Below are 27,718 nucleotides of genomic sequence, written 5' to 3' on the forward strand. Positions count from 1 at the left end.
GTATTTAAACACCCTGGTTGGGAGCTGCAGTGCCCTGAATTCCTCCTCTTACTCCACCCCCTCAATACTGACACACAACCGACACTCAATAAAAGTTTGTTGAATTGACAAAAATAAATTTGTGGCTTCTTGCCCAGTACTTGGCACTTAGAGGCCCTCAATAAATGACCATCGAGTTTATGTTTCATCTCCCCAGCACATTTGTGACATTCTTAAGGGCGGGAACCATGTACTCAACAGGGCCCTGACGATAGAAAAGGAAATCAGCTTGGTCCTTGTTCTCAAGAAGTTCACAGTTTAGTGTGGGAGACTAAGACAACAACTCGCCGATTCAACAGATATTTTTCCAACGTCCTTATGTATTGGGTGGAAAAGGTGAGGCAAGAGCTGTATTTCCTAGACTCCTGAACGGATTGCGAGATGATTGACTCCTGAGGGAGACCTTCTCACCTTTTCATTGGTTGTCGCTGGCCCTGTCGTCTATCACCCAACCAACCCCGAACACCTCTTGTAAGCCCCACCTCCGGGTCAGCCAATTAGAAGTGCCAGGGGCCAGGGCGCTGCTGGGTCACTGACGCGGTTTCGATTCCAGTGAAAAATGCTCTGGTTCGGACTGTCCAGTGACAGGCGGTGCGAGGAGGCCAGGCCCTCGCCCGCCGAGCCCTAGGGCCGCTGCCGCCGACGGCCATGGAAGACGAGCAGCCCGACAGCTTAGAGGGCTGGGTGCCTGTCCGGGAGGGCCTCTTCGCCGAGCCCGAGAGGCACCGGCTGCGCTTCCTGGTGGCTTGGAACGGCGCGGAGGGCAAGTTCGCTGTGACTTGTCACGACCGCACCGCGCAGCAGCGACGGCGGCGCGAGGGGGCCCGGCTGGGGCCCGAGCCGGAGCCCAAGCCCGAGGCAGCCGTGTCCCCGCCCAGCTGGGCCGGCCTGCTCTCGGCCGCTGGGCTCCGCGGCGCGCACCGGCAGCTGGCGGCGCTGTGGCCGCCTCTGGAGCGCTGCTTCCCGCGGCTGCCGCCGGAGCTGGATGTGGGCGGCGGCGGCGGGGCCTGGGGTCTGGGGCTCGGGCTGTGGGCTCTGCTGTGGCCGGCGCGCGCGGACCCCGGCGAGGCGGCGCTGCAGGAGTTGTGCGGGCAGCTGGAGCGCTACCTGGGCGCGGCGGCCGACGGCTGTGGCGGCGCCACAGTGCGCGACGCGCTCTTCCCGGCTGAGGGCTGCGCGGCCGACTGCGAGAGCCTGTGCGAGTTCCGGGAGCGGGCCTTGCGCGCGCGGTGGGTCGAGGCAGACGCGCGGCTGCGCCAGGTAAGAGAGGCCGGGCCGCCGGCGTTCGTCCGCGCTTCGGTGGCCTGGGAACCTGTGGGAGGCTCCCCCGGCGCCGAGAGCCCTGGCTGACGGCTGACGGCTGACGGCTGACGGGGAGGAGCCGGCGGGCGGAGAAGGCCGCGGGCTCCCCGGTGCCCTCACCTGCGCTGGACCGCTGCGGGAAACCGGCGGTAGCTCCGGGAGGGCCTGCAGAGAGGACAAGCGAAGTTAGAGCCTAGTGTACTTGCAACTCGGAGCTGGACTAGGCCCCCAACCTTTGCCCTGAAGATGCTGGCAGAGCAGGATGTTGCAACGGGAAATGCCAGAAATATTGCAAGCAAAACTGAAAACAACCCATCCATATAGGAAAGAATAACACGGACTAAATGTAAGCAATTCCAAGTCTGTGTATGAGGGAACGTCGCGAATGGGATAGAAGAAATGGCTTTTAGGAGATAGGGTGTTTTGTTTTAAGTAATATATACTTAGTCAAATGGAAAGCCGGCAGAAAGTGAACTTTATTCATCAGTTTGAAATAACCGCATTAGTGCCCTTTTAAGCTTGAAAGAGGTAGTTTGAGAGAGAGTAATTATTTGAGTGGTAAAGCTACTGAACCTAAGGGGATGGGGAAGTACAAGTTCATAGAAGGGTTTAGGAGAAAATATGCCTTCTAAATCCACACCCACAGTTTACTAAGGAGAGTCAGTCTGGAGTCTCGGCTTACTGCTGTTATTAACCTGAATGGTTTTTTTCTGTGCATTCTTTTGAGGAAGGGGAGGTAAAGAGAAGAATTCAGCCTAAGCTAAATATAGAATAAGCTTTCTAAATTAAAATGATTTTATAAAAGGAGCTCATTAGTGGGGCCATTTTTGTACTGTGGGTTTTATGTGTAAATATCTACACACCCACTTCTCATGTGTTGATTTCACTTTATGAGGAAGCCACAGGGGAGTTTCAGGCCAGTCAGCGTTTGATCTTCAACTTTATCATTTTCACCTTAGGATATGAGGTGAAACCCACAAGGGAGTTTCAAAAATGGTATCATTTTGAATCAGATTTGTTTTTTACACACTCGGTTTCCCATAGAGATAGGTGGTTTCTCCTTAAAATCGAACATTTATATGATGTATTTTACTGTAGTTACTATCAGAAAAGTTATAGTTTTCCCAAATTTAAGTTTCACTCTGGGGTACTATAGCATGAATGTAGTTCATACTGTTGAGCTAGCTGTTCACATTAGTGTAGTTCACATGTTTATTTGGAACTTAAAAATGAGGGGTTGGGAGGGGAAGCTTCAATTCAAAACATGTCCAAATATATAATTTTAATATTTACTTTATATTTAGAGTAGAAAAGCAATTGATTCTAGAATTAGATCAGTTGCTAGTATTGCTAGGATATATAAAATGAAGCTGAATGTTTTAACTCTGGAATTTTTCTGAGTAGTCTAAGAAATAAGGCTGAAGTGCATCACTTGCCTTAAGTTTACTTTTGCGTGTGTGTTTTAATTTTGTGCAGCGAGGCTTTCACTTAAAAAAAAAAAAATATTACCTGGATAAAAAACTACAGCTGAAAGTAGATCACTTTATCCTTAAGCAGAAGGATGGAAATAGAAGAATTTAAGAATGTATTAGTTGAAAAAAATCTATATTATTTGATTTTATTTCTCTTGTGGGAGTAAAATAATTTCCTACCAAGTGAGTCCACCTAGATTATACACTGTTCAGTTTATTTTCTGCCTTGCCCCAGAAGCTGTAACCAGCAGATACTGGAACCACAGTTGAGGCTCTGTAAATGAGTTCACTGCTAAGGGCTTAATGGGACTATCAACCTGGGACATGAAGAGAAACAACATGCTGAAGTACTTGGAGACAGCTCTGTAATATTTTATGAGTTCTTTTTTTTTTTTGAGACGGAGTCTTGCACTGTCACCCAGGTTGGACTGCAGTGACACCATCTCGGCTCACTGCAAGCTCCACCTCCTGGGTTCATGCTGTTCTCCTGCCTCAGCCTCCCGAGTAGCTGGGACTACAGGTGCCCGCCACCATGCCCAGCTAATTTTTTGTATTTTTAGTATAGACAGGGTTTCACTGTGTTAGCCAGGATGGTCTCGATCTCCTGACCTCGTGATCTGCCCGTCTTGGCCTCCCAAAGTGCTGGTATTACAGGCGTGAGCCACCAGGCATGGCCCTTAATGAGCTTTTAAAAAGGAATACAGCCTCACAAAACCTTTACAGTCAGAAAAGTCAAATGAAAAAATATCCACAACCTCAAACCTTCTTTTGGGTCCTTTCCGCTGCATACTTAGTGCGTAGTTGAGATTAAGTTTTGCACTCTGCCTCTCCATTTAGTATTATAAAAGTCTCCTTTTTTTTTTTGAAATGGAGTTTTGTTCTTGTTGCCCAAGCTGGAGTGTAATGGCGCTATCTCTGCTCACCTCAACCTCCGCCTCCCAGGTTCAAGTGATTCTCCTGCCTCAGCCTCCTCAGTAGCTCGGATTACAGGCATGCGCCACCACGCCCAGCTAATTCTGTATTTTTAGTACAGACGGGGTTTCTCCATGTTAGTCAGTCTGGTCTTGAAGTCCTGACCTCAAGTGATCCACCCGCCTCAGCCTTCCAAAGTGCTGGGATTACAGGCGTGAGCCACTGTGCCTGGCCAAAAGTCTCCATATTATTAAACAGTCTTCAGAAGCACAGTGCTGAATGACTACAGTAATAATATTCTGCCATGGATATATCATACTTTACTTAACCATTCTTGTTTTATTGGGCATTTTTGATGGAGGATGATAACATTTTCCTATTTAATCAATATTTAAAATTGATATATTAAAAGTTGAGAACATGAAGGTTTCTTTAGTTTAGTTTGTTGGGTATGTATTAAATCTACTGTCCTGATTCGAGCTTTATTCATATTTGCTTTCTAGGTTATTCAAGGACATGGAAAAGCCAACACCATGGTAGCATTAATGAAACTGTACCAAGAGGAAGATGAAGCGTACCAGGAATTAGTTACTGTGGCAACCATGTTCTTCCAGTACTTATTGCAGCCATTTAGGGCTATGCGAGAAGTTGCAACTTTATGTAAGCTTGATATTTTGGTATGTTTTTTTTTAAATTTTTATTTTATCAGATTCACATTTGTCATATATTATTTCTTTATTTATACTTAAGAACATTTTCAGTCACTTTTTGTTTGGGTTTGCCCTTATATTTATTTATTTACTTATTTATTGATAGAGATGAGGTTTTGCCATGTTTCTCAGGTTGGTTTCGAACTCCTGAGCTCAATCAGTCTGCCCACCTCGGCCTCCCAAAGCATAGCATTACAGGTGTAAGCCACTATGCCTAGTTCACCCTTATGTTTAAATATTGAATTTATATTTAACATTGATAGAAAATGAAGACATTTACGTTGGTCATCTTAATAGCTTAAGATTCCTACAGATTTGAAAGAGTTAAATGTTTTTTCTGGCAATGAATTTTTTTTTTTTTTTTTGAGACAGGGTCTCCCTTTGTCAGCCAGGCTGGAGTGCAGTGGCATGATCTTGGCTCACTGCAGCCTCCTCTAGGTTCAAGCAGCTCTTCTGCCTCAGCGTCCTGAGTAGTTGGGATTACATATGTGCACCACCATGCCCAGCTAATTTCTTTTGTATTTTTAGTACAGATGGGGTTTCACCATGTTGGCCAGGCTGGTCTTGAACTCCTGATCTCAAGCGAGCCATCCGTCTCAGCCTCCCAAAGTGCTGGGATTACAAGCATGAGCCACTGAGGCCGGCGTGATGAATTGTTTTTGATGTGATGTTTATTTGCTTCAGCTTGTTTTCCTCTAAGGACTCATGCAAATTTCTTAAAATAGGATGAAAATTTAAATAGCAGGACCCTAGATTGTAATTCAGTAACTTAAATTTTAGTAAATGCTGTTATTGCTCTTGCTTCATTGAGCCATCAGACAACCTTGTGACACCATTCAGAAAAGGCATTCTTATTCCATTGTTACAAACGAATCTAGAGTCCAGAGGAGTTAAATAGCTTGCCTTGGGTCTCAACAATGGGAATCAGAAGACACCTAAGAGGTCTCTTGATTTCTGCCCCCTGCACTGGGCCATCTTTCCACATATAATCTCATGACCCCTGCCAGATGATTGTACTATAAAAATAGTAGCACATTTAGATGAAACTCATGCCACTCTAACCTGTGGATAAAGTTGTTCTGTTCATTATTTTGAAAGTCTATTATTTGGAGAGTCTACTTCTTGCATATATTTTTCCTTTTTTCTTTTTTGAGATAGAGTTTCGCTCTTGTTGCCCAGGCTGGAGTGCAATGGTGCAATATTGGCTTACCTCAACCTCTGCCTCCTAGATTCAAGTGATTCTCTGGCCTCAGCCTCCCGAGCAGCTGGGATTACAGGCGTGTGCCACCATGCCCAGCTAATTTTATGTTTTTTTAGTAGAGACGGGGTTTCTTCACGTTGGTCAGGCTGGTTTCGAACTCCTGACCTCAGGTGATCTGCCTACCTCGGGCTCCCAAAGTGCTGGGATTACAGGCGTGAGCCACCGTACCCTGCCTATATTTTTGCTTTAAGTACAGCTGTTTTAAGATATCATTCACAGATTAAAGATGTATAATTCAGTGATTTTTAGTATATTCAAAGTTGTGCAATGATCATTACTATGTAATTTCAGGACATTTTCACCTCCAAAAGAAACCCTATACCCATTAGTCACTCCAAACCCTGGGCAACCACCAGTCTACTTTCTGTGTCTGTGGATTTCCCTACTCTGGACATAGCAACAGCATTATTCAATATGTGGTCCTTTCACTCATCTCAATGTTTTCAAGGCTAATCCATGTTGTAGCAAATATCAGGATTTCATTTCTTTTTATTGCTGAGTAATATTCATTGTGTGAATATATTGCATTTTATTCATCAGTTGATGGACATTTGGGTTGTTTCCACTTTTTGGCTACTATGAATAATTCTGCTGTGAATGTTTGTGTGTAAGTTTCTGTGTAGACATATGTTTTCATTGCTCTTGTGTACATTCTGAGGAGTAAGATTGCTGGGTCCTATGATTACTCAATGTTTAACCTTTTGAAAGACTGCCAGATGGTTTTCCAAAGTGGTTGCATCATTTTATATTCCCAAAAGCAGTAAATGAGGGTTCCAATTTGTCCACATTATCACCAACACTTGTTATTGTGTGTCTCTTTGGTTACAGCCATCCTAGTGGGTGTGAAGTGGTATCTGGTTATGGCTTTGATTTGTAATTCCTTGTTGGCTAACTTGTACATATTTCTTATGCTTTGTAGAAGAGAAATTGCAAGTTGGATGACATAGCAGCACATGTCTTACTTCAGGCTGTTATAACAAAGTACCATAGATTAGTGGCTTATAAACAACAAAACTTTTTTTCTCACAGTTCTGGAGGCTGGGTAGTCTAAGATCAAGGTGCTGGCAGATCCAATGTCTTGTGAAGGCCAGTTTTTTAATTTGTAGAGGACTGTCTTGCTGTGTCTTCATATGGTGAAGAGCAGAGAGAGAGAGATCCTATGTCTCCTCTTCTTTTTATAAGGGCATGAATCCCATTCTTGAGGGCTCCACCTCATGACCTAATTACCTCCCAAAGGCCCCATCTTCAAATACCATCACACTGGAGATTTAGGCTTCAACATATGCATTTTGGGGGGACCCAAACATTCAGTCCAATACCAGTACGTTATAAGCATGAATATACAGATATTTTCTTTTAGATGATTACATTACATATCCCTAAAAGAAAATATAACAACAGCTAACACTTAAGTGCTGTGTTCCAGGCCCTACGCTGTGTGCTTGACAACACAGATCACTTATTTAAACAATTGTGTATTATTATTAATAGAGAGAAGCATAATTTGACAGCATTCCTCTCTAGAAAAAGTTATTCTAGGCATGTGAAGTGAAAGTAGGTTTTTGTTTTCCCTTTATGCCCCAGAGTGTCCTTTTGTCTTCAGGTGGTGCTCAACTTAGAACCTTATTCATACGCAGTAAGGGACTGCTGAATGAATGAAAATTTAATTGACTGAGTAGTAGTATAGTTAATCCATGTGACCAATTTCCTTTCAATTTCCTAATGGCTCTGCATAACTATTAGCTGTTACTAAGACAGTTTTCCCTTCTGTCTGTAGAAGTCCTTGGATGAGGATGACCTAGGTCCTAGAAGGGTAGTTGCCCTGGAGAAAGAAGCTGAAGAGTGGACCAGACGGGCTGAAGAAGCTGTTGTCTCTATTCAAGATATCACAGTGAATTATTTTAAGGAGACAGTAAAAGCATTAGCAGGTGATAATTTAAAAAATGCTATACAAGGATACATGTAATTGATTGTCATTTTATTCAAATACCATTTGAGTCCCTCTTACTCACTAGGCACTATGTTTTCTCGGTGCCGAGAATTCAGTGTGAAGCATTAAGAGACATTGTACAGTCTGGTGAAGGGAGAGAAATCTTAATTATTCATTGAAGCACATGGAAAATGGTAGTGACAATAAATGGCACAAAGAAGAGAGACATGGGGCTCTGAGGGTCTGTGAGAGAGAAATTGGGCTTGATCAGGGTGGTGGTCACTGAAGGCCTCTGAGTAGTGGTGCTTGTCCCAGTATCTGAAGGGTAAATGGAAGTTGAGAGAAAAGAAAAAGTGAGGAGTGTTCCAGGCAGAAGGAATAGCACTGGCAAATGTCCCCTGGCTTGAGGGAAGTTGGCAAGTAGGAGCTTAAAGAAAACCTGCGGGGCTGGATCACAGAGAGTGTAGGACAATGTGGTATGAGGGAAAATGCTGGCAAGACAGGCAGGGGTCAGACCATGCAGGGGCTTGTGGGCTGGGTGAAGGACTTTTTTTTAAGTCTTAAATAATTGTTGATAAAAACACCAAATAGGAAACAATGTCTATCAGTTTGTTAAGTTATGGTACATTCATAAAACAGAAAACTATGTAGCTGTTAAGCATGATTCTTGATTTTTTTTATGAGTGGCAAGAGTTTCTGATATATTGTGCAGAATCAACAAGATAATAAAGCAGAATGATGATCGTGGTTTTTTGATCAAACTATCCATATAAGCCTGTCTGTCTAGCTAGACATAGAAACAATATGGAAGCAAGTGTGCCAAAATATAAGAAGCAGTTGCCTCAACTAGGTGAGATCATGACTTATTATTGTCTTTTTAAAAATGGAATGCCTAAAATTTTATATCAATGGCCATGTATTATTTTTATAATAATAAAATTAATAAAACAATTTCTTTTAAAAAGGAGGTTCTGCTGGTAGAATGGAGGCGTGATAAATGTTTCCCTTTTTAATGAAGTGTAATTATATTTTATTTTTATAATCCAACAGTAATGCGGAAAGAAATGGAACAGGATGCGAAGAGATTTGGCCAGGCTGCCTGGGCCACAGCAATTCCCAGGTTGGAAAAACTTAAGCTAATGCTAGCTCGAGAGACTCTGCAACTCATGAGAGCAAAAGAGTTGTGTTTAAATCACAAAAGAGCTGAAATTCAGGGAAAGGTAAGACAAAGATAAATGTAACTTTGTTTTAAAAATACACTTTTATTTTTTAAAAATTTTGTATAAATAAAGGATACAAGTGCAGTTTTGTTCCATGGATATATTGTGTGTGGTAAAGTTTGGGCTTTTAGTATAATCATCACCTGTATAATGTAATTGTACCCATTAAATATTTCTCATTCCCCTCCCACCCTCTTACTGTTCTGAGTCTCCAGTGTCTATTATTCCACACTGTCTGTGTATACACATTACTTAGCTCCCACTTATAAGTGAGACCATGTAGTAAAGCACACTTTTATTTTTAGATAGCACTTTTCTTTCCAGGCATCGTTAAAGAGCTTCTTTTCTTCACTTATTCCAACACCATCTTCTACAGAAGGTTAGACATAGTTTTCCTTTGGTTAAAATGTTTCAAAATACCATATTGTAGGATTCACTTTATAGTAACACCGAGCTCAGTATTGAAGTGGGTACTGTACTTGAAAATCAGTCCAGCAATGTTTTCAGTAGAACTTTAAAATAAAGAGATACTTCACTGAAGGATCATAGTCACTTAAATTTTTTCCATGATCTTATGACTTTAAAGCAGAAAACACTGTAAACACCTGTCTTAGTTGGCTCAGACTGCTATAACAAGATTAAATATCACAGATTGGGTGGCTTAAACAATGGACATGTATTTCTCACAGTTCTGGAGGCTGGGAAGTCCAAGATCAAGGTGCCTGCAGATTCACTGTCCGGTGAAGATCTTCTTCCTGTCTGGTAGACAGCTGCCTTCTTAACTGAGTGCTCATATAGCCTTTCTTCTGTGTGTATGTTTAGAGAGAAAGAAAGTGATCCCTGTCTTTCTCTTCTAATAAGGGCACTAATCCCACGACGGAGGTGCTATCCTTTTGACATAATCTGAACTTAATTACTTCCAAAGGACCCACCTCCAAATAACATCACACTGGGAGTTAGAGTGTCAACATACGAAATTTGGGGGGACACCAATATGCAATAAATAATAATACCTCATTGCCATTTATGTTTCTGAAAACCTAAATGTTTTCCTCTGTTTCAAGGATGATATAAAGTATTTGCATCACTAGATGAAATGAAAGTATTTCTTTCCTATTTGCTTTTTTATATTTAGTGCTGAACAAGGAATAGAAAATAGCTATAATGCTTCTAAAGTTTGTTTTTAATATACTAATTTATTTTAACTTATTTTTCTTTTTTCTATGAAAATAAGATGGAAGATCTTCCAGAACAAGAAAAAAATATAAATGTTGTAGATGAATTAGAAATACAGTTTTATGAAATTCAGTTAGAACTATATGAAGTTAAATTTGAGATATTAAAAAATGAAGAAATACTGCTTACTACACAGTTGGACTCCCTTAAAAGACTTATAAAAGGTAAAATTTATATTTAAGTATATAGATTACAATGTTTAAATCATAAATTTAAGGAAATACCATATTATCAATTACTTTTTGTAAATTATAACATCTGAAAATTTCCTAAAGTTTTCCTTCAGTGGTTTAATTCAAATATTATATTCATTGTTAACACATAGCAAAACAAAGAAAGAAAAATGATTATTACCCTAATCCCATCATCTAGACATGCTTAGTGGTTGGCTGGGCACAGTGGCTCATGCCTATAATCCCAGCACTTTGGGAGGCTGAGGTGGGTGGATCACTTGAGGTTAGGAGTTCAGACCAGTCTGGCCAACATGGTGAAACCCCGTCTCTACTAAAAATACAAAAATACTAAACCCTGTCTCCACGAAAAATACAAAGCCTGGTGTGGTGGCACGTGCCTGTAATCCCAGCTACTTGGGAGGGTGAGGCAGGAGAATGGCTTGAACCTGGGAGGCGGAAGTTTCAGTGAGCCAAGATTGTGCCATTCCACTCCAGCCTGGACGAGAGAGCAAGACTCCGTCTCAAAAAGGAAAAAAAAAAAGAGAGACACTTAGTGGTAACAATTTGCTCTCTAACTTTGTCGATTTTAAAATATGCTGATACAGAAAAATATAAATTTTTAACCAAAACTAACCAAGTGCAGTAACATCTTTTTAAAAAATTTTTAATTTTTATGGGTGCATAGTAGATATATATATTTATGGGTTACATATTTTGACACAGGCATACAATGCATAATAGTCTTTTTCATTTAATACATAATAACTGTCTTTCTATTTCAGTGAATAATAAAAGTATCAACATTTTAATGGCTGCATAGTATTCCATTTTATGGATATACCATGATTTCCAAATTTCAGCTGTTTTGAACAGTAGTGTAGTGAACTTTCCTTTACCCATATCTTTTGAGTATAGGACAGATTATTTCCTTGGAATAAATTTCTAAGGATGGAATTATTGAGTCAAGGGCAATGTATATTTTACATTTTGATACATAACAATACAATAATCATCTGAGATACATTTTTCCTCACCTCTGTATTATTTTCTGATTTCTAAATTTCATACTACATAATGGCCCTCTAGATAGGTTGTACATTTAAAATGATGCCCCCAGGCTGGGTGCGGTGGCTCACGCCTGTAATCTCAGCACTTTGGGAGGCTGAGGGGGCAGATCACTTGAGGTCAGGAGTTCAAGACCAGCTTGGCCAACGTGGTGAAACCCTGTCTCTACTAAAAATACAAAAATTAGCTGGGCATGATGGTGGGCGCCTTTAATCCCAGCTACCTGGGAGGCTGAGATAGGAGAATCGCTTGAACCTGGGAGATGGAGATTGCAGTGAGCCGAGATGGCACCACTGCACTCCAGTCTGGGCGACAAAGTAAGACTCTGTCCCAAAAAAAAAAAAAGAGAAAAGAAAAAAGATGCTCCCATCAGCAGAATATGAGTATGTATGTTTCCCAGACTCATGCCATTCTTTTGCATTTTTGTTTACTTGACAGAAAATGACAGTCTTCCAATTTTCATTTATTTAATTATGAGTGAATATTGAACAAAATTTTATGTTTATGAGCCATTTGTACCTATTTTATGAAATGCCTATTCATAGTCTTTGTCCATTTTTCTTTGGAATATTTCCTTTCCACATTAAGAATAATATCCTCTATTTTCTGTCATATGTTACAAATAATCTCTCCTTGTCATTTGCACTTTCTTGCCTTTCAGAAATATTTAATTTTTATGAAGTCACATTTATCCATTTTTTTCCCCTATGGCTTCTGCTTTTAGTATTTTGTCTGGCAATATTCTCCTATCCCAAAATTATGTCAGTATATACTTATGTCTTCTTTTCGTATGTTTATGATGTTGCTTTTTAAAACATTTAATTCTTTAGTCCAGGTGGAATTTATTTTGATTGTGGTAGGAACTGAACCTTTCCCTCAAATTGTTAAGCAGTCCCAATCACTGATTTTAAAAACAGTTTCCCTCAACGTGTAACGTTTCCCAAGCTGAACATTAGAGTGACTTTGGTCTGTTTCTGAGTTATTCTCCTCCATTGGTTTGTGAGTGGCTCTGCTGCTGGCTCCATACTGTTCCCATGACTGTACCTTGGAAGCACATTTTAGGGTCTGATAAGGCAAGTTAACCCCGCATTACTTCTCCACAAGTTTTCTGACTGTTTTCACTCCTTTATTCTTCCAGATGAAATTTAGAATCAAGTTCAAAAAAAAACTCGTTGGAATTTTGATTGTGATTTTGCTTAAAATTAGAGATTACTTTGGGAAGAATAGTGGTCTTTGCAATTTTGAATCTTCCTACCAAAGAACATGGTCTGTCTCTTTCCATTTATTGCTATCTTTTTTCCTAAAGTTCCTCCAAGTTTAATAAATTTCTTCACATAGATCCTAAACTTTTAGTTTAATCCTGAGTATTCAGAATTCTTTGCAGTAATTTCAGGTTATAAGCATTTAACATATTTAGGAAAAAAATTACATTAAAAAAGAAGTTAATCTGGAAGGATGCATGCCAAATTGTTCATAATGTTTTTCCTCTGAGAATGACTCAGAAGGTTTGGGAAAGGAGCAAGAAAATTTCACTATTTATTTTATGTACTTCTGGAGGGTTTGAATTTGTTACAGTAAGCGTGACTTAAAAAAAATCAATATGTAATCAAGATTAAATATGACTAAGGCATCTTAATAATATATTGCTGGTAGAATATAAGTTGCCTTTCTGGAGTGCAATTTGGCAATGGGTATCAAGATTCTTTTATCTGCTAAGGAAGTGATAAAAAATGTACACAAAGATTTATACAGAGATGTTCATCGCAGTGAAATGAATAATAATGGAACATCGGAACAGCCTAACAACATGGATTGCTTAGAGAATACTATGCTGCCATTAAAATTTATCTTTAAAAAAATTTTTTTAAATTTTTTTTTTTTTGAGACGGAGTCTTGCTCTGTCGCCCGGGCTGGAGTGCAGTGGCCAGATCTCAGCTCACTGCAAGCTCCGCCTCCCGGGTTCACGCCATTCTCCTGCCTCAGCCTCCTGAGTAGCTGGGACTACAGGCACCCACTACCTCACCCGGCTAGTTTTTTGTATTTTAGTAGAGACGGGGTTTCACCGTGTTAGCCAGGATGGTCTCGATCTCCTGACCTCGTGATCTGCCCGTCTCTGCCTCCCAAAGTGCTGGGATTACAGGCTTGAGCCACTGCGCCCGGCCTTTTTTTAATTTTTGGAGATGGAGTCTTGCTCTGTTGCCCAGGCTAGAGTGCAGTGGCACGATCTCGGCTTGCTGCAACCTCTGCCTCCCAAATTCATGCTGTTCCCCTGCCTCAGCCTCCCAGGTAGCTAGGATTATAGGCACACACCACTGTGCCCAACTAATTTTTGTATTTTTAGTAGAGACGGGGTTTTGCCATGTGGGTCAGGCTGGTCTTGAACTCCTGACCTCAGGTGTTCCACCTGCCTTGGCCTCCCAAAGTGCTAGGATTACAGGCGTGAGCCACCGTACCTGGCCTAAAAATTTATTTCCATTCCATGGAAAATGTTCTTTTAGAACTCCATTGATATGTGTAGCTATGTAAGTAGTATGTGTATGTATGTGTGCATGTGTATATATGTATATATATACGTGTATATATACATGCATACACTACTTACATGTATATACACATGCTACTTACACACATGTATATAGTCATGTATATATACACGTATATTTTTTATTTATGTTAATAGTTCTCAGTGGTGAGATTACAAGTGATCTTTATTTTCCTTACATTTAAAAAAAGCAATGCATTTTTAAAAATAATAAAATGTGTTTTAAACGATCATTAATACATTTTTAGAGAAACAGAATGAAGTTGTCTATTACGATCCATGTGAAAGTCCAGAGGAACTTAAAGTCATTGACTGTGTGGTGGGGCTGCAGGATAAGAATTTGGAAGTGAAGGAACTCAGAAGGCAGTGCCAGCAGCTGGAGTCTAAACGGGGCAGGATCTGTGCCAAAAGAGCCTCTCTCCGGAGTAGAAAGGTAGATACGCTCAGAGCGGCTTTCTTTTATTTTCTCTTCCAGAAATTTATTCTTGTATGAAGGATAAAGAGGTACTGAAATAAGGTTTTTACCAACACAGTGATTACTTTTCTGTACTTATCCATGGCTTATGTACTTATGTACTTATCCATGGCTATAGTTAAAATGCTTTTAAATGTTTTTCTTAGAAATATTTTTTTTTCTTTTAGGATTTAAGCATTTAGCAAATCTCAGGGTTTTAATTTATTCATTCAACAACTATTTGTTGAACGCCCATTGCATACACAGACACTTTATTTTTATTTTTTTGAGACAGAGTCTTGCTCTGTCACCCAGGCTGGAGTGCAGAGGCATGATGTTGGCTCATTGCAACTTCTGCCTCCTAGGTTCAAGCAATTCTCGTGCCTTAGCCTGCCAGGTAGCTGGGTTTACAGGCACGTGCCACCACGCCCAGCTAATTTTTGTATATTTTGTAGAGACGGGGTTTTGCCATGTTGGCTAGGCTGGTCTTGAACTCGTGACCTCAAGTGATCCGCCCACCTTGGCCTCCCAAAGTGCTGGGATTACAGGTGTGAGCCACCGCCCCTGGACCACAGGTACTTTAAAAACCACAATAGGTTTTTAAAACCTATTTAGAAACTCAAACCTATTAGTTTGAAACTCTATTTCTAATAACCAACTATAACAATTCTAAATATATTTTACTGTAAATTATTGAGTACACAAAACAATTACAGATAATATTCAGCTCACCTCAGACCTTATATTTGGTGATTTTTTCTTAATTTTTAAAAATCCATGAATACATAAAAAGATAACACTAAGAAATTTAATTTTTTCCGGCAGAAAAGGAAGCTTCTATATATCATTTTTATACAGACTTTTGTATGTATTTACTCATATTTACTATACTTTTCTCTTTTTTTTTTTTTTTTGAGATGGACGGAGTCTCACTCTGTCTCCCAGTCTGAATGAAGTGCAGTGGCGCGATCTCGGCTCGCTGCAACCTCCGCCTCCCGGGTTCAAGCGAGTCTCCTGCCTCAGCCTCCCACGTAGCTGGGATTACAGGCGCCTGCCACCACATCCGGCTTTTTTTTTTTTTTTTTTGAGATGGAGTCTCGCTCTGTCGCCAGGCTGGAGTGCAGTGGCGTGATCTCGGCTCACTGCAACCTCCATCTCCAGAGTTCAAGCGATTCTCCTGCCTCAGCCCTAGAGTAGCTAGGACTACAGGTGCACGTCACCACACCTGGCTAATTTTTGTATTTTTAATAGAGATGGGGTTTCACCATGTTGGCCAGGCTGGTCTTGAACTCCTGACTTCAGGTGATCCACCCGCCTCGGCCTCCCAGAGTGCTGGGATTACAGGCGTGAGCCACAGTGCCCGGCCACATTCGGCTAATTTTTTATTTTTAGTAGAGATGGGGTTTCACCATGTTGGTCAGACTGGTCTTGAATTCCTGACCTCAAGCAATCCACCTGCCTCAGCCTCCCAAAGTTCTGGGATTACAGGCGTGAGCCACTGTGCCCGGCCTACTATTCTTATTAGAATTAAGAAAACATGAAAATTGTGACTTTGTAGCTTACAAAAATGTTAATTACTCTTCCATCTAAATACAAATACTTAAAAAAAACTTGGCTAGGTGCCATGGTTCATGCCTGTAATCCCAGCACTTTGGGAGGCTGAGGTGGGAGAATCACTTAAGACCAGAAGTTCGAGGCCAGGGACAATACAGTGAGACCTCATCTCTATGGTGCGCACCTGTAGTCCCAGCTACTCAAGAGGCTGAAGCAGGAAGATCGCTTGAGGCCAGGAGGTCGAGGCTTCAGTGAGGTATGATTGTACCACTGCATTTCAGCCGGGGTGACAGAACAAGACCCTGTCTCTAATAAAAAATAAAAATAAAAAACTTTGTTAGAAGAGTATATTCTTTGTATGTTCGTGTTTAAGAATTGTACTTCTGGATTTAGGAACTGTTATTCAGAGATTTGAAGATATACAGGCATTTGCCCTTTGCTCCACATTTCAGAAAACCCATGAACCCAGGAGTCTCCTTGGGCACTTCCATGGTGCTGTGGATGAAGAGATGCCTCCACCTCCTTGGCAGTGTTATATGTATATATATATAAAATGCTCCTGTGCCTTCTCTTATCCAGACTTGGAGCAGTAACCTTCACTCTAAAGATATAATCACTCCCCCACCCCATTTAGAGGAGCTCTTTCCACTGATTCTGGAAATGTTGGAATTTGGAAAGCACTCGGTTAATAGAATGGTAGTTGAGGTGAGCTCTCAACTTGGGTTCAGATCACAGCTTGGTACAGCTACACTTAGGTAGCCACGTGACCTTAGGCAAATTACTTAAATCTCTTTTGAGCTTACAGTTTTCTCATCTTTTAAAAGAGGATGATAGGCCGGCACAGCACCCGTAATACCAGCTACTTGGGAGGCTGAGGCAGGAGAATTGCTTGAACCTGAGAGGCAGAGGTTGCAGTGAGCTCAGATCACGCCATTGCACTCCAGCCTGGGCAACAAGAGCGAAACTCAGTCTCAAAAAAAAAAAAAAAGACAATAGTGATAATAATACAAATTTCATGCAAGGATAAAGTATCATAAGGCATGAAAAGTACTTGGCATTGAGGCTAAAACCTACTCAATAAGTGTTAGTATTATCTGTGAGTATTACTGTATTATTTTTTACATAGATTAAGGATCTTATGTACATATAGCCTGTTATATATTGGTATAGTGAGTGGTTAAGCACAAGTGAAACACAGTTATAATTTTTCAGGTATTTGTAGGTTGCCCTGCTTTTGTAGGTATGCTTGGAAATGTAATTAGTTTTTATAATGTTATGGGGAAATGTGTTTAAAACAATCACATTAAAACATTGTTGGGACACATCCCATTTAAGAGTGGGGGCTCCCTATATGTCCTCTCACGGGTTGGTGGATTATTTTTCATCTCTTAAAGCACTCTGCTGGGAACAAATTATTTACATAAGCAGCCAGGCAACCCTCATCATAGACTATGGAGGAGACAGTACCATTGGGCCGCACCAGAACTAATATTAATGAATGCCTTACACTACAGCCCAAAGGCAGTGCTTTTTTCTTTTAACCTTTTATGCTATACCAGGGTAATATTAAAAACCATGTAGGTGATTTGTATTATTCCACCAGGATCAGTGCAAAGAAAATCATCGGCTCAGATTGCAACTGGCTGAAGAAAGCATAAGATACTCTCGTCAGCATCACAGTATTCAGATGGTGAGTCTCCTTCGAAGGAAAATGTTCTGTGTTTGTGTAGCGTGACATGTAGGCCTAGACTTGTGGAAACTGGAATTGCGCTGCCCTGGACCTGCAGCTGTCAGCCATTTGCCTCCAGGCCTGCAGCCTGGGCGCAGCTTTGGGGTGGTAAGGTTGGGGTACAGCCTCTTTCTGAGACATTTTTTGTAATGTTGAGCAATTTAGAAATATACATTTGTTTAAATATAGAAAAGAGACAAGATAAAAGAAGAGGAGCAGAAGAAAAAAGAATGGATCAACCAAGAACGTCAAAAAACACTCCAACGATTGAGAGCATTTAAAGATGTAAGTTCTATAAAAAGTCACCTTATCTACACTTCTGGGGAAATAAATGAAGACCACCCTAAAAAAGAGGAAAGTATAAAGTATTAAGAACAGGTCATGCAGAACGTGAACATTTAAAAAATACCATTATTTCTGGTATATCAATAAAAAACAACAAAAATAGAATATCAGTGATTCAAAACCCATGATATAAAATAATTACTGTTTTTGACATCACAACACGCTTGGGTTCCTGCTCTGCACTCCTGACTGAGTAGTCCTAACTGGCACTGGTGGTTTAGATTGGCAGGGAAAACTGAAAACTGTTCAACTCCCTTGACTTTAGCTGGCATTTCTCCTCATTTGTAATAAACAGTTCTTTAAAATGTTATCCAGGCAGCATTGTGATTTAAGTGTAGTGAAAGTGCCCTGTTAAAAGTAAAATGGGTTGTTTTTTTTTTGGTATCTACAACTTTCCTTTTTCTTTTTTTTTTTTTAAAGTATATACTTATGAGGATAATGTTATTTTTTATGCCCTCTGTTACAGGCCTACATGTGTATTTCCTCCACAAAATGATCCTGAGTCTGTAATTTTTTTCTATTTCTTGACTTTATTATTAGAGATAAATTCCTTTAATTAAAAAAAGCTGCTATGAAGATTCAAAAAATAATTTTTTGCTTTTATTATTTTTAATTGACACATAATAACTGTACATATTTGTGAGGTATAGTGTGATATTTTGATACAGGTATATAATGTGTAATGATCAAATCAGGGTAATTAGCATATCCATCACCTCAAACATTTATCTAACGGTAAATAGGTTTTTTAAAACAACGTAAGTAGGGAGTCAGGCATGGTGGCTCACGCCTGTAATCCTAACACTTTGGGAGGCTGAGGCGGGCAGATTGCTTGAGGCCATGAGTTTGAGACCAGGCTGGGCAATGTGGTGAAACCCCATCTCTACTGAAAATACAAAAATTAGCCGGGCATGGTGGCGCATACCTGTAGTCCCAGCTACTTGGGAGGCTGAGGCACAAGAATCACTTGAGCCTGGGAGGCAGAGGTTACAGTGAGCCGAACTTGCACCACTGCGCTCCAGCATGAACAACAGAGTGAGATTCTTCTGTCTCAAAAAAAAAAAAAAAAAGTAAATAGGGGCTTAAGAATATCATTGAATTTACTGACTAGAAAACATAGACCTGCCTTCATTCCCCAGCCCTATCACAAAGACCCAAGTTTGTTGTAGCCCCGGAAAAGGAAATACCCACTTTGTCCCAGAAAAGATTCTGGAATAGGTATCTGATGCTTTTCATATACCCGGCACCATGCTAGGCACTTCACATTCACTCTCACTTAGTTCTTGAAACAGCCTTGTGAGATAGCTTCATCACCACTTTACAAATGAGTAACCAAGGTTCAGAATAGTTGGTTACACAACTTAGTGCAAGGTTAAACAGCAGCAATCGAAGCCAGGTCTTACTCCAGGGCCACATAGGGTTTCTCAGCTTGGGCAACACATCCAGATCCTCTGGAGAGCTTCTTCTATGTACTAAGGCCCAGCCCCACCCACAGAAATTCTGATGTGACTGCCCTGGATCGGGGCCTGGGTGTGAACTGCAGTGGAAAGCATGAATTGAAGGAGCTGCATGAATACTAGATAAATGCAGAGCCAGTGAGGTGGAGAGGAACTGGCTGGTCGCCATCACCAAGAGAGTTTCGATGAACAGAATGGAGTCAGTGTACAGAAAGGGATCCAAGGGCAGCCAGCCCGTCTCCTCAGCCCTTACTTAGATCAAGGAATTGTTTGGCAATACAGAAGATTACTTTTTCATGTGTGGGTGATATGAAAATGGGAGGGGTAGGCAGATTTAAAATGACAGAATCAGGCCTCCTAAGCTCCCAACGAAACTGGAACAATTAGTTAAATGCTAACATGTTCACCCAAAATTGCGATACATTACTGGTTTTCTAGTCCAAAAAAGCTCATACGGAGGTATGCGCTTGCATGGGGTGACAGGAAAATTTGTGTGGCTTAAATTTTGGGTAAAAGAATTTGAGAATTCAGTTTCCTTCAGCTTAATGAGCCACCTGTATGACAAAAGCTTGTGGGCTTTTGGGATGTATAGACAGTGGCATCCTGTGTAGAATAAGGGAGTTCTGTGTTTACCAAGAAGTGCCACCCTTAAAGGGGACATAGCCAATTTGAGCACATTTGGAAGGGAGGAAGCAGGAGAGGGATAAAACTAGAAATAAAATCATGTGATACATGGTATCTGTTGAGATCAAGGAAGTTTTTTGAATATCTGAAGGGCTGTGCGAGGTAAAGGATTTAATTTATTGTGGGTGGACAGACTGCCTGTGCAATATAAGGCAGAACTCAGCCAGGCGCCATGGCTCAAGCCTGTAATCCTAGCACTTTGGGAAGCTGAGGCAGGCGGATTGCTTGAACCCAGGAGTTTGAGACCAGCCTGGGCAACAAAGTGAGACCCCGTCTCTACAAAAAAATAAAGGCAGAACTTAACAGTCCAGAGTCACAGTGACATGCTGCAGCCGGGATGCCACAGAAAGCATCCTTGGGTGCTTCAGGGAACCCCATCAGGGATGACCTGATCAGTTGGATGGAGATCAGTTGGATGACCACTGGCGTTTAGCCCTCTGGCCCAGTTTCTGGGATTCTAATTCTGCTGGCATGCTCTCTGACAGAAGGCTGCAGGACGGTAGCTGCATGGCTGTGTCTGCATCAGGGAGGTTTGAGGGCTTGTTGCCATGTTGCTATTTGTCCTGAAAGGAGTAGAATGTAAGGGAAATGGAAATACTCCTTGAGTTTATCATGGATTGCATGGTGTGTGTGTGTTTGCATTAACAGGGTCATATTGAATAAATCCTTTGCCAGTTTCTTTAACTTAGGTTTTTGAGATATATTCATGTTAATATGTATAGAGCTAGTTCATTTTAATGAGTTCACAGTATTACATTTTATGTTTTATTGGCTAATCAGTGCCTTCTTTAGGGACCTCCTCTCAAGATTAGCTCTTTGTGGGGCTAGGTTTTTCTTCATCAAATGAATACCTGAAAGACCAGAACTTTTTCAATTTACATTTTCTTAATTATGAAATTAACTCTAAGCCTAAAAGTAAGAGAAAAGAAATATCCACAGGCTCTGTTATAGCTGCCACTTGGATGTCCACTGTGCTGGCATTTTTCATAGAACTTTTTTCATTTTTAATCGTAACACATATTTTATATCTGTTTTCAGTGAACACTGTATCATCTGATTTTTCGGATGTTTCAGGCGTTGCACTATTTCACTTTTTATGGCTTTTTTTTTTTGAGACAGAGTCTTGCTCTTTTGCTGGCTACTTAATATTTTTAATAGATTTGTCATACTTTTTTCAACTAATATCCTATTATTTGTATTTTAGCATTTCTAATTTTCCATACTAAAAATTGATGACTATTTTCCTCTATATGTATGCTTTCGTATCTTCATTTTACTACAGAGAAGGTAATACTTGATCAAAGGATGTAAATGCTTATCTTTTAATCCATGAAAAATGGCTTCGGTAGCAAGAATGGCTATACAAACAAGAAGGAGCCACTTTGTGAATTAGACCATCCATGCATAGAAATGCATGTGTTTATAGATTTCTAGAAAGTTTCAGCATTTTGATGGTTTGCACTTGTGGCAGATTCCTCACCATGGTTTTTCATTTTCAGAAACGCCTAGCTCAATCTGTGCAAAACACCTCTGGCTCAGAACCCGTGGCTCCAAACCTGCCAGGCGACCTTTCCCAGCAGACATGCTTGCCAGCTTCCCAGGCGGTGTCAGTAATTCACCCGTCCTCTAGGAAAACTAGAGGCGTTCCCCTATCGGAAGCTGGTAACGTGAAAAGCCCCAAGTGTCAAGACTGTCATGGAAATATCCCTGTCCAGGTTTTTGTTCCAGTTGGTGATCAAACACATTCCAAATCCAGTGAGGAATTGTCACTGCCACCACCTCCTCCTCCTCCACCACCACCCCCACCCCCTCCTCTCCCTGCTCCATCCTCATCCTCTCAAGCTGCAACTCATCAGAACTTAGGCTTCCGGGCTCCACTGAAAGATGACCAGCCACTTCCTCTAGTGTGTGAATCACCTGCAGAGAGACCACGTGACTCCTTGGAAAGTTTTCCATGTCCAGGTAATCCACTGGAATTCTGTCCCTGCTTCCCCAAGAGTTGTTAAGCTGTTGAAGCATTCTAGCTTCAGAAGCCATCATCTTCAAATGGAAATCATTTTTATAATTCTCTGTAGCCTTAAAATATTCCAGTATTCGCTGCCTTGAGTATCATTATTCTTTCATTGCAGTTAGTGTAGGATAGCCTAAATCTGGTTTCATAAATGTTAATTCAGTTTGAAGAAACCATCTCTATACATTTAATGGTCACATGACTTGGGATTTCTGAGGTGGTTAAAGTATCAACCTATTTGAAGTTTCTTAACACTTCAGTATGTATTTGATTTCTGCCATTGGAATACTTTTCAATACGGTTTTAAACTATGCTTACTGTTGCATCTCTGAGTCCTTTACAGAATCCAGTTTTTGTATTTTAAGCAGAATACTGGTTGGAAATTACTGTAGAAGCGTATTAGCCAGAATGTAGAAGGCTGTTCTTGCAGACTGACTAGCACACTGGGAACCCTTACTATTGGAAGTCTTTCTAAAGTGTAATGGGTCAGAAAGAAAAAGTGGGCCACTTGTCTTGGCAAGTGCAGTACACTGAATGCTCTTGACAGTTTCTTTAATAGGGCTATAGTTCTCAGAATTCGAATTACGGCTTTAGACATTAAGTTTTGAGGAGAATGGCCTAAATCTGCCTAGACTTGGAGCCTATTGCTTTGGGGTGTGTGTGTGTGCACTTTAGAATATCCTAACAAAATTTATGTAAATTTGTTTTTAAAGTATGCTTAAGCACCTCCACCTAAACTGTGCAAGGTTACTGTATTAGGTGTTATCAATGATATAACAGTTCCAAACTGATTCTGGTTAATTGAGCAATCTGGCTATTCTGAGTTCAGAGCTTCACTGTACCTAGAACCAGGTACAAATGAAAATGTCCAAATACTAGGTGGAGACCCAATGGCCTGTTTCCATGGGGTTTGCAACAACTGTCCTGTGAATGAAAAGTAAAGAGTTTGCATGGCTGTGTCTAGATCGGACTTTGGAAGTGGGCAGATCTTTGTGGGGTGCCATATTCCCATCCCAGATTTAATGCACATGGTTTTGGGAAGTTCTGTTCAACTCACAAACACTGCTAAATCACAGGAAAGAAAAAGAAAGTGTGAATTTGCACCAGAGAATGCCCTTGATTGTGAAACCTGTCTCATTACCCCCAGAAGGAAACTGTAATAAGGAGGTATAGGTTTAAATCCAAAGCAAAATAGCCTTTTGTTAGCCACAGCATGGCCTTTCAATCCTGAACTAGAATTGATTATTAATCTTGAAGCCTTACCTGGAAGATCTCTAAATTAGTGGCCACAGTCAGGCCTGTCTCCAGCGGGCGATAAAAGATTTTACCCTCTAGGGGTCTCCAGGTGCCAGAGTGAAAAATAGCTTCTCCTCACCAACGCCTTGAAGCTCTGATCTAATTTGTGTTTTGACAGCATTTCACATACTCAAAAATAAAGTATGTAAGCCACCTCAGGGTAATGTAGGTGGAATTAAACACATTATATATAGAAAAATGTGCCAGTGCCACCCCTCCGGTGGTGGTTCATTGAGTTGCCGGTTAAAGTTTTATTTTAAGCCTTTTCATGTGTAGAAACCTACTCACTTCATTGTCATAGAATGAGTCATCACTGACTAATAGCCAAGACTGAAGTTAAATTGAGCAGGATAAAATTTTTTTAAAAAGATTTTTAGCTGGACAGGGTAATGAAGGAGATACAGCTTCAGAGGTCATGTACAGTGGGTGAGACTATTCCACCCCAGGCTTCCGTAACTCTCTTCAGGATGGGAGGGACAGATCACATTTGTCTTGAAAAACAGTAATTCTAACAAAAGTTGTGCATGCCTCTTCCTGTCAGTGGCTATGGATTTGAAGAAGTTAGCAGAAAGAAAGTGGTTAAGCTAAAACATGAGCTATTCAGCTATCCTGGATTCAACCAGGAGGCTTATCGTTAGCAGGTAATCAAGGCATTTGCTTAACCAAGTGATTGTTTGTTTAAATCATGGTGTTAACTGATGTGAGATTTAACAATTTCATAGCAATAATGTTCTGGGAAGGGAATGTGTTTTCTTGATGGTACTAGCTCTGCTTACTCAATTTCAGGATCTATGGATGAAGTGTTGGCCTCCTTAAGGCATGGCAGAGCTCCTCTCCGGAAGGTGGAAGTGCCGGCAGTGCGCCCTCCCCACGCCTCAATCAATGAGCACATTCTGGCTGCCATAAGGCAAGGGGTCAAACTGAAGAAAGTTCACCCTGATCTTGGCCAAAACCTCAGCAGCAAACCAACTAGCAGCAGACACACTAGTGACCTTGAGAGGAGCATCAAGGCTGCACTCCAGAGAATCAAGAGGGTGTCTGCTGGCTCTGAGGAGGACAGCGACGAGCAGGACCCTGGCCAGTGGGACGGTTAGGCTCAAGTTCGACAAAGGTACCTGCCACAGTAGGCTTGAATAAAGTGGGTGAGGCTAAGACCTATTGAAAAGCACACCAACAGGGTGCTGGTAGACGGGCCACATAACAGCCCAGAAGATCAGCAGGGTCTTGTGTGGGATGCTGCAGCTTTTTTTTTTTCTTTTTGTTTTTTTGAGATAGTCTCCCTCTGTTGCCCAGGCTGGGGTGCAGTGGCGCGATCTCAGCTCACTGCCAGCTCCGCCTCCCAGGCTGGGGTGCAGTGGTGCGATTTCGGCTCACTGCAAGCTCCACCTCCCGGGTTCAAGCAGTTCTCTGCCTCAGCCTCCCAAGTAGCTGGGATTACAGGCATGTGCCACCATGCCCGGCTAATTTTTGTATATTTAGTAGAGACAGGGTTTCATCATGTTGGCCCGGCTGGTCTTGAACTCCTGACATCATGATCCACCTGCCTTGGCCACCCAAAGTTTGGGATTACAGACATGAGCCACCATGCCTGGCCGATGCTGCAGCTTTTGTGTGACGCAGTGACTCTTAAAACTGGGGAGGGAAGTAGAAATGAGAGTTGCACACACCAGCCCATAGGTGGGATGTCAAGACCCAATCAGAAGTGTCGCTGGCCTAAGAGAAGAGCACTTATTTCTCACCATGGGTGATCTAGAATTGTTCCCTGATTCTGAAAGAAGTTTATATTACTCTGGTAAGCAGCACTATTAGACTACTGACTGTGGCCTCCTGTGTATATCGAATAGTGATTTCTGAGATTTATAGGTTTGAATGTGAATGTTATTTTATCAATAATCAGAATAAATTGCTTATATTCAGGAGTTATTTTAAATATTTAAATGAAATTTATTTTAGGCACCAAGCACTACATAAACTCATAATAAAGAACTATTTACAGTGCATTAGCATCATTCATGGGGTAATGAAAACATACCTTAGCTGCTGTAAAAGCAAAGCCTTCTGTGCCTGGGTGGGCTTAAAGTTTTTAATAAGGTTTTAGCTAAACATTTGTTTAAGTGAATACTAAGGATGGAGGAATAGTGTTATTTTCTTCAGGAACTGAGGTCTCATGCTGAAATATTTTCTCCCCCTTAAATTTTTAAAATCGGTAAAGGGGAAGGGACTGATGCAAAACAGTCCATTCATTTCTCAGACTGTGCGAACATCCCCACTAACCTTGTCACCCTCACTCTGGTGATATTAATCCTGGGTTTCCACAGAACAAAAGGAATCTACCTCATTTCCAAAGTCCTGATATAGAACAGAAATCTTCCTACTTCCAGTGTCTTTTTGTTTTTAAAAATTTTTTTTGAGACAGTCTTGCTCTGTCACCAGGCTGTAGTATGGTGGCGTGATCTCAGCTCACTGTAACCTCTGCCTGGGTTCAAGTGATTCTCCTGCCTCAGCCTCCTGAGTAGCTGGGACTACAAGTGCGTGCCACCACACCCAGCTAATTTTTGTATTTTTAGTCGAGACAGGGTTTCACTATGTTGGCAGGATGGTCTTAATCTCTTGACCTCGTGATCCGTCCACCTTAGCCTCCCAAATGCTGGGATTACAGGGGTGAGCCACTGCACCCAGCCTTCCAGTGTCTTCTTAACTAACTCTGGCACACAGCAGCGTGAGGGGCCTCAGTTGGCACAGCTGGGAGGGGCATGAGTCCTTTTCAGCAGCTGCAGCCTGGGCCTCCCTCTGTGGCATGGCCACTGCCAGGTTTCCCAGCCACTGCCAGGTTGCCCACGGGTCTGTCATGTGTGCTACCTTTTCAGAATGCAAATCCAACTCCTGTGTATGAATGAATGTGCCTCACTGTGCTGGTCTAGGCCTGATGGTCCAAGCCCCGACTCTACACTGGCCCCTGTACCCGCTGCTCCCACCTGAGTTCCCAGGGGTGTTCCAGTGGGGGACGCAACCTGCGGGCTACTCACTGGGCATCAGGTCCAGATCCCAGAGGCAGGTCCAGTGGCTGTGCCCCAGGCCTCCTTCCCCACCACAGGCCAGGCTCAGCACCAAACTTCCCAGGGAAGAATTTGGAATTGAAAAAGTAGCAAAATCAGAACTTCGTGGGACTTTTCTTATGCTTATTTTGCAGTTTGGTATTGTTTGTAATTACATATTTTTTTTATTATTGTTTGTAGTTACAATATTTCACTATTTTGAGATACAGCAAGCTTAATCAGGCTGAAATAATTTTCAGAATTCACTTTCTAAGGGCTGCAAACACAAGAGGCCTTTGAAAAAAGGATCCTTTTCAAAAGAACGTTCTCACAATAAAAGTTCCTGGCCCAGTTGTGTCTTCTGTGTATCAACACTTCTCTTCTTCTTCTGGAACCTTCTCTCCTTCCTTTCTCCCTTTTCCAGCCTGGCCTTGAAGTCAATCCAGACTTTGGCTTCAGGGAATTCGGAGCCAAGGAAGTGGGGACAAGTGTCTCCTGTTGCCCAGCTTCAGATCTCTGCAGTCAGCCTCCAAAGCACTGCCAGTCTTCACCTCTCCCTGGCTTTCCAGCCCACACAGTAAGGGCAGCCCCTCAGCCTGGCAGACAAAACCCTCAGAGACCTGGCCGCCTCCCCTGGGCAGCCGCTGCCCCTCCCACAGGTTTTAGTCCAGCAATACCATACTGCTTCCTGCCTGCCCCCAAAGGGCCTATTCTCTTAAGCATAAGTGGCTGGAATCCTCCCTGCACCCTCCATGTCCTGGCAAACCCATGCCCATCCTTAGGTCTCAACCCCACAGCCTTTTCCACCAGGTCTTCTCTGACCTCTCTCTCCTATACGGCCATGTACCTTGTCTTGGGAGTCTGGCCCTCTGGCCAGAGGAAGACTGGCATCTGCTCCTAGCACAGCCAATGCTATGGATTGTCCTGGAGTGAAAAGCAATGAGTGGGGCCAATCAGACCTGTGTATTCATCTGTTCATCCACTCTCTCTTCAGAATTTGAACCAGGGAATCAAGCAGGTGGTAACAGCAGCCAGAACGAGGAGGTCATTGGTTAAAGGCCACATGGCATGTGAAACCCATGTAGTTGAGTGGATTTATGGGGCAGAGGCTCTCAGACCATAGGGTGTGTAAAAGCACGAGAGTGCATTGGTTTTCTATTGCTGCCATAACATCACCACAAAAGTAGCTGCTTAAAACACAAATTTCTTATCTTACAGTTCTGTAGGTCAGAAGTCCGACATGGGTCTCACTGGGCTAAAATCAAGGTGTTGACAGGGCTGTGTTCACTTC

General features: G+C 41.8%; 1 protein-coding gene across 1 annotated transcript; it reads left to right on the top strand.

The window, feature by feature from the left end:
- Window positions 1–292: 292 nt before the first annotated feature.
- On the top strand, window positions 293–25,511 carry WHAMM (WASP homolog associated with actin, golgi membranes and microtubules). Its single transcript, XM_010360832.2, has 10 exons — window positions 293–1,299; window positions 4,229–4,402; window positions 7,474–7,624; window positions 8,677–8,846; window positions 10,081–10,246; window positions 14,111–14,295; window positions 17,474–17,560; window positions 17,789–17,884; window positions 21,585–22,047; window positions 24,179–25,511. Exons 1-10 carry the CDS (start codon window positions 688–690, stop codon window positions 24,484–24,486), a joined length of 2,412 nt encoding a protein of 803 aa, XP_010359134.2. The 5' UTR covers window positions 293–687; the 3' UTR covers window positions 24,487–25,511.
- The last annotated feature ends 2,207 nt before the right edge of the window (window positions 25,512–27,718 follow it).

Source organism: Rhinopithecus roxellana, chromosome 5 (assembly GCF_007565055.1).
Source record: "Rhinopithecus roxellana isolate Shanxi Qingling chromosome 5, ASM756505v1, whole genome shotgun sequence".
NCBI classification, from domain to species: domain Eukaryota; kingdom Metazoa; phylum Chordata; class Mammalia; order Primates; family Cercopithecidae; genus Rhinopithecus; species Rhinopithecus roxellana.

Coding starts and splice junctions, on each gene's coding strand:
- WHAMM (XM_010360832.2), top strand. CDS start 688: ATGGAAGACGAGCAGCCCGACAGCTTAGAGGGCTGGGTGCCTGTCCGG. Junction 7,625..8,676: donor GACAGTAAAAGCATTAGCAG/GTGATAATTTAA, acceptor ATAATCCAACAG/TAATGCGGAAAGAAATGGAA. Junction 10,247..14,110: donor CCTTAAAAGACTTATAAAAG/GTAAAATTTATA, acceptor ATACATTTTTAG/AGAAACAGAATGAAGTTGTC.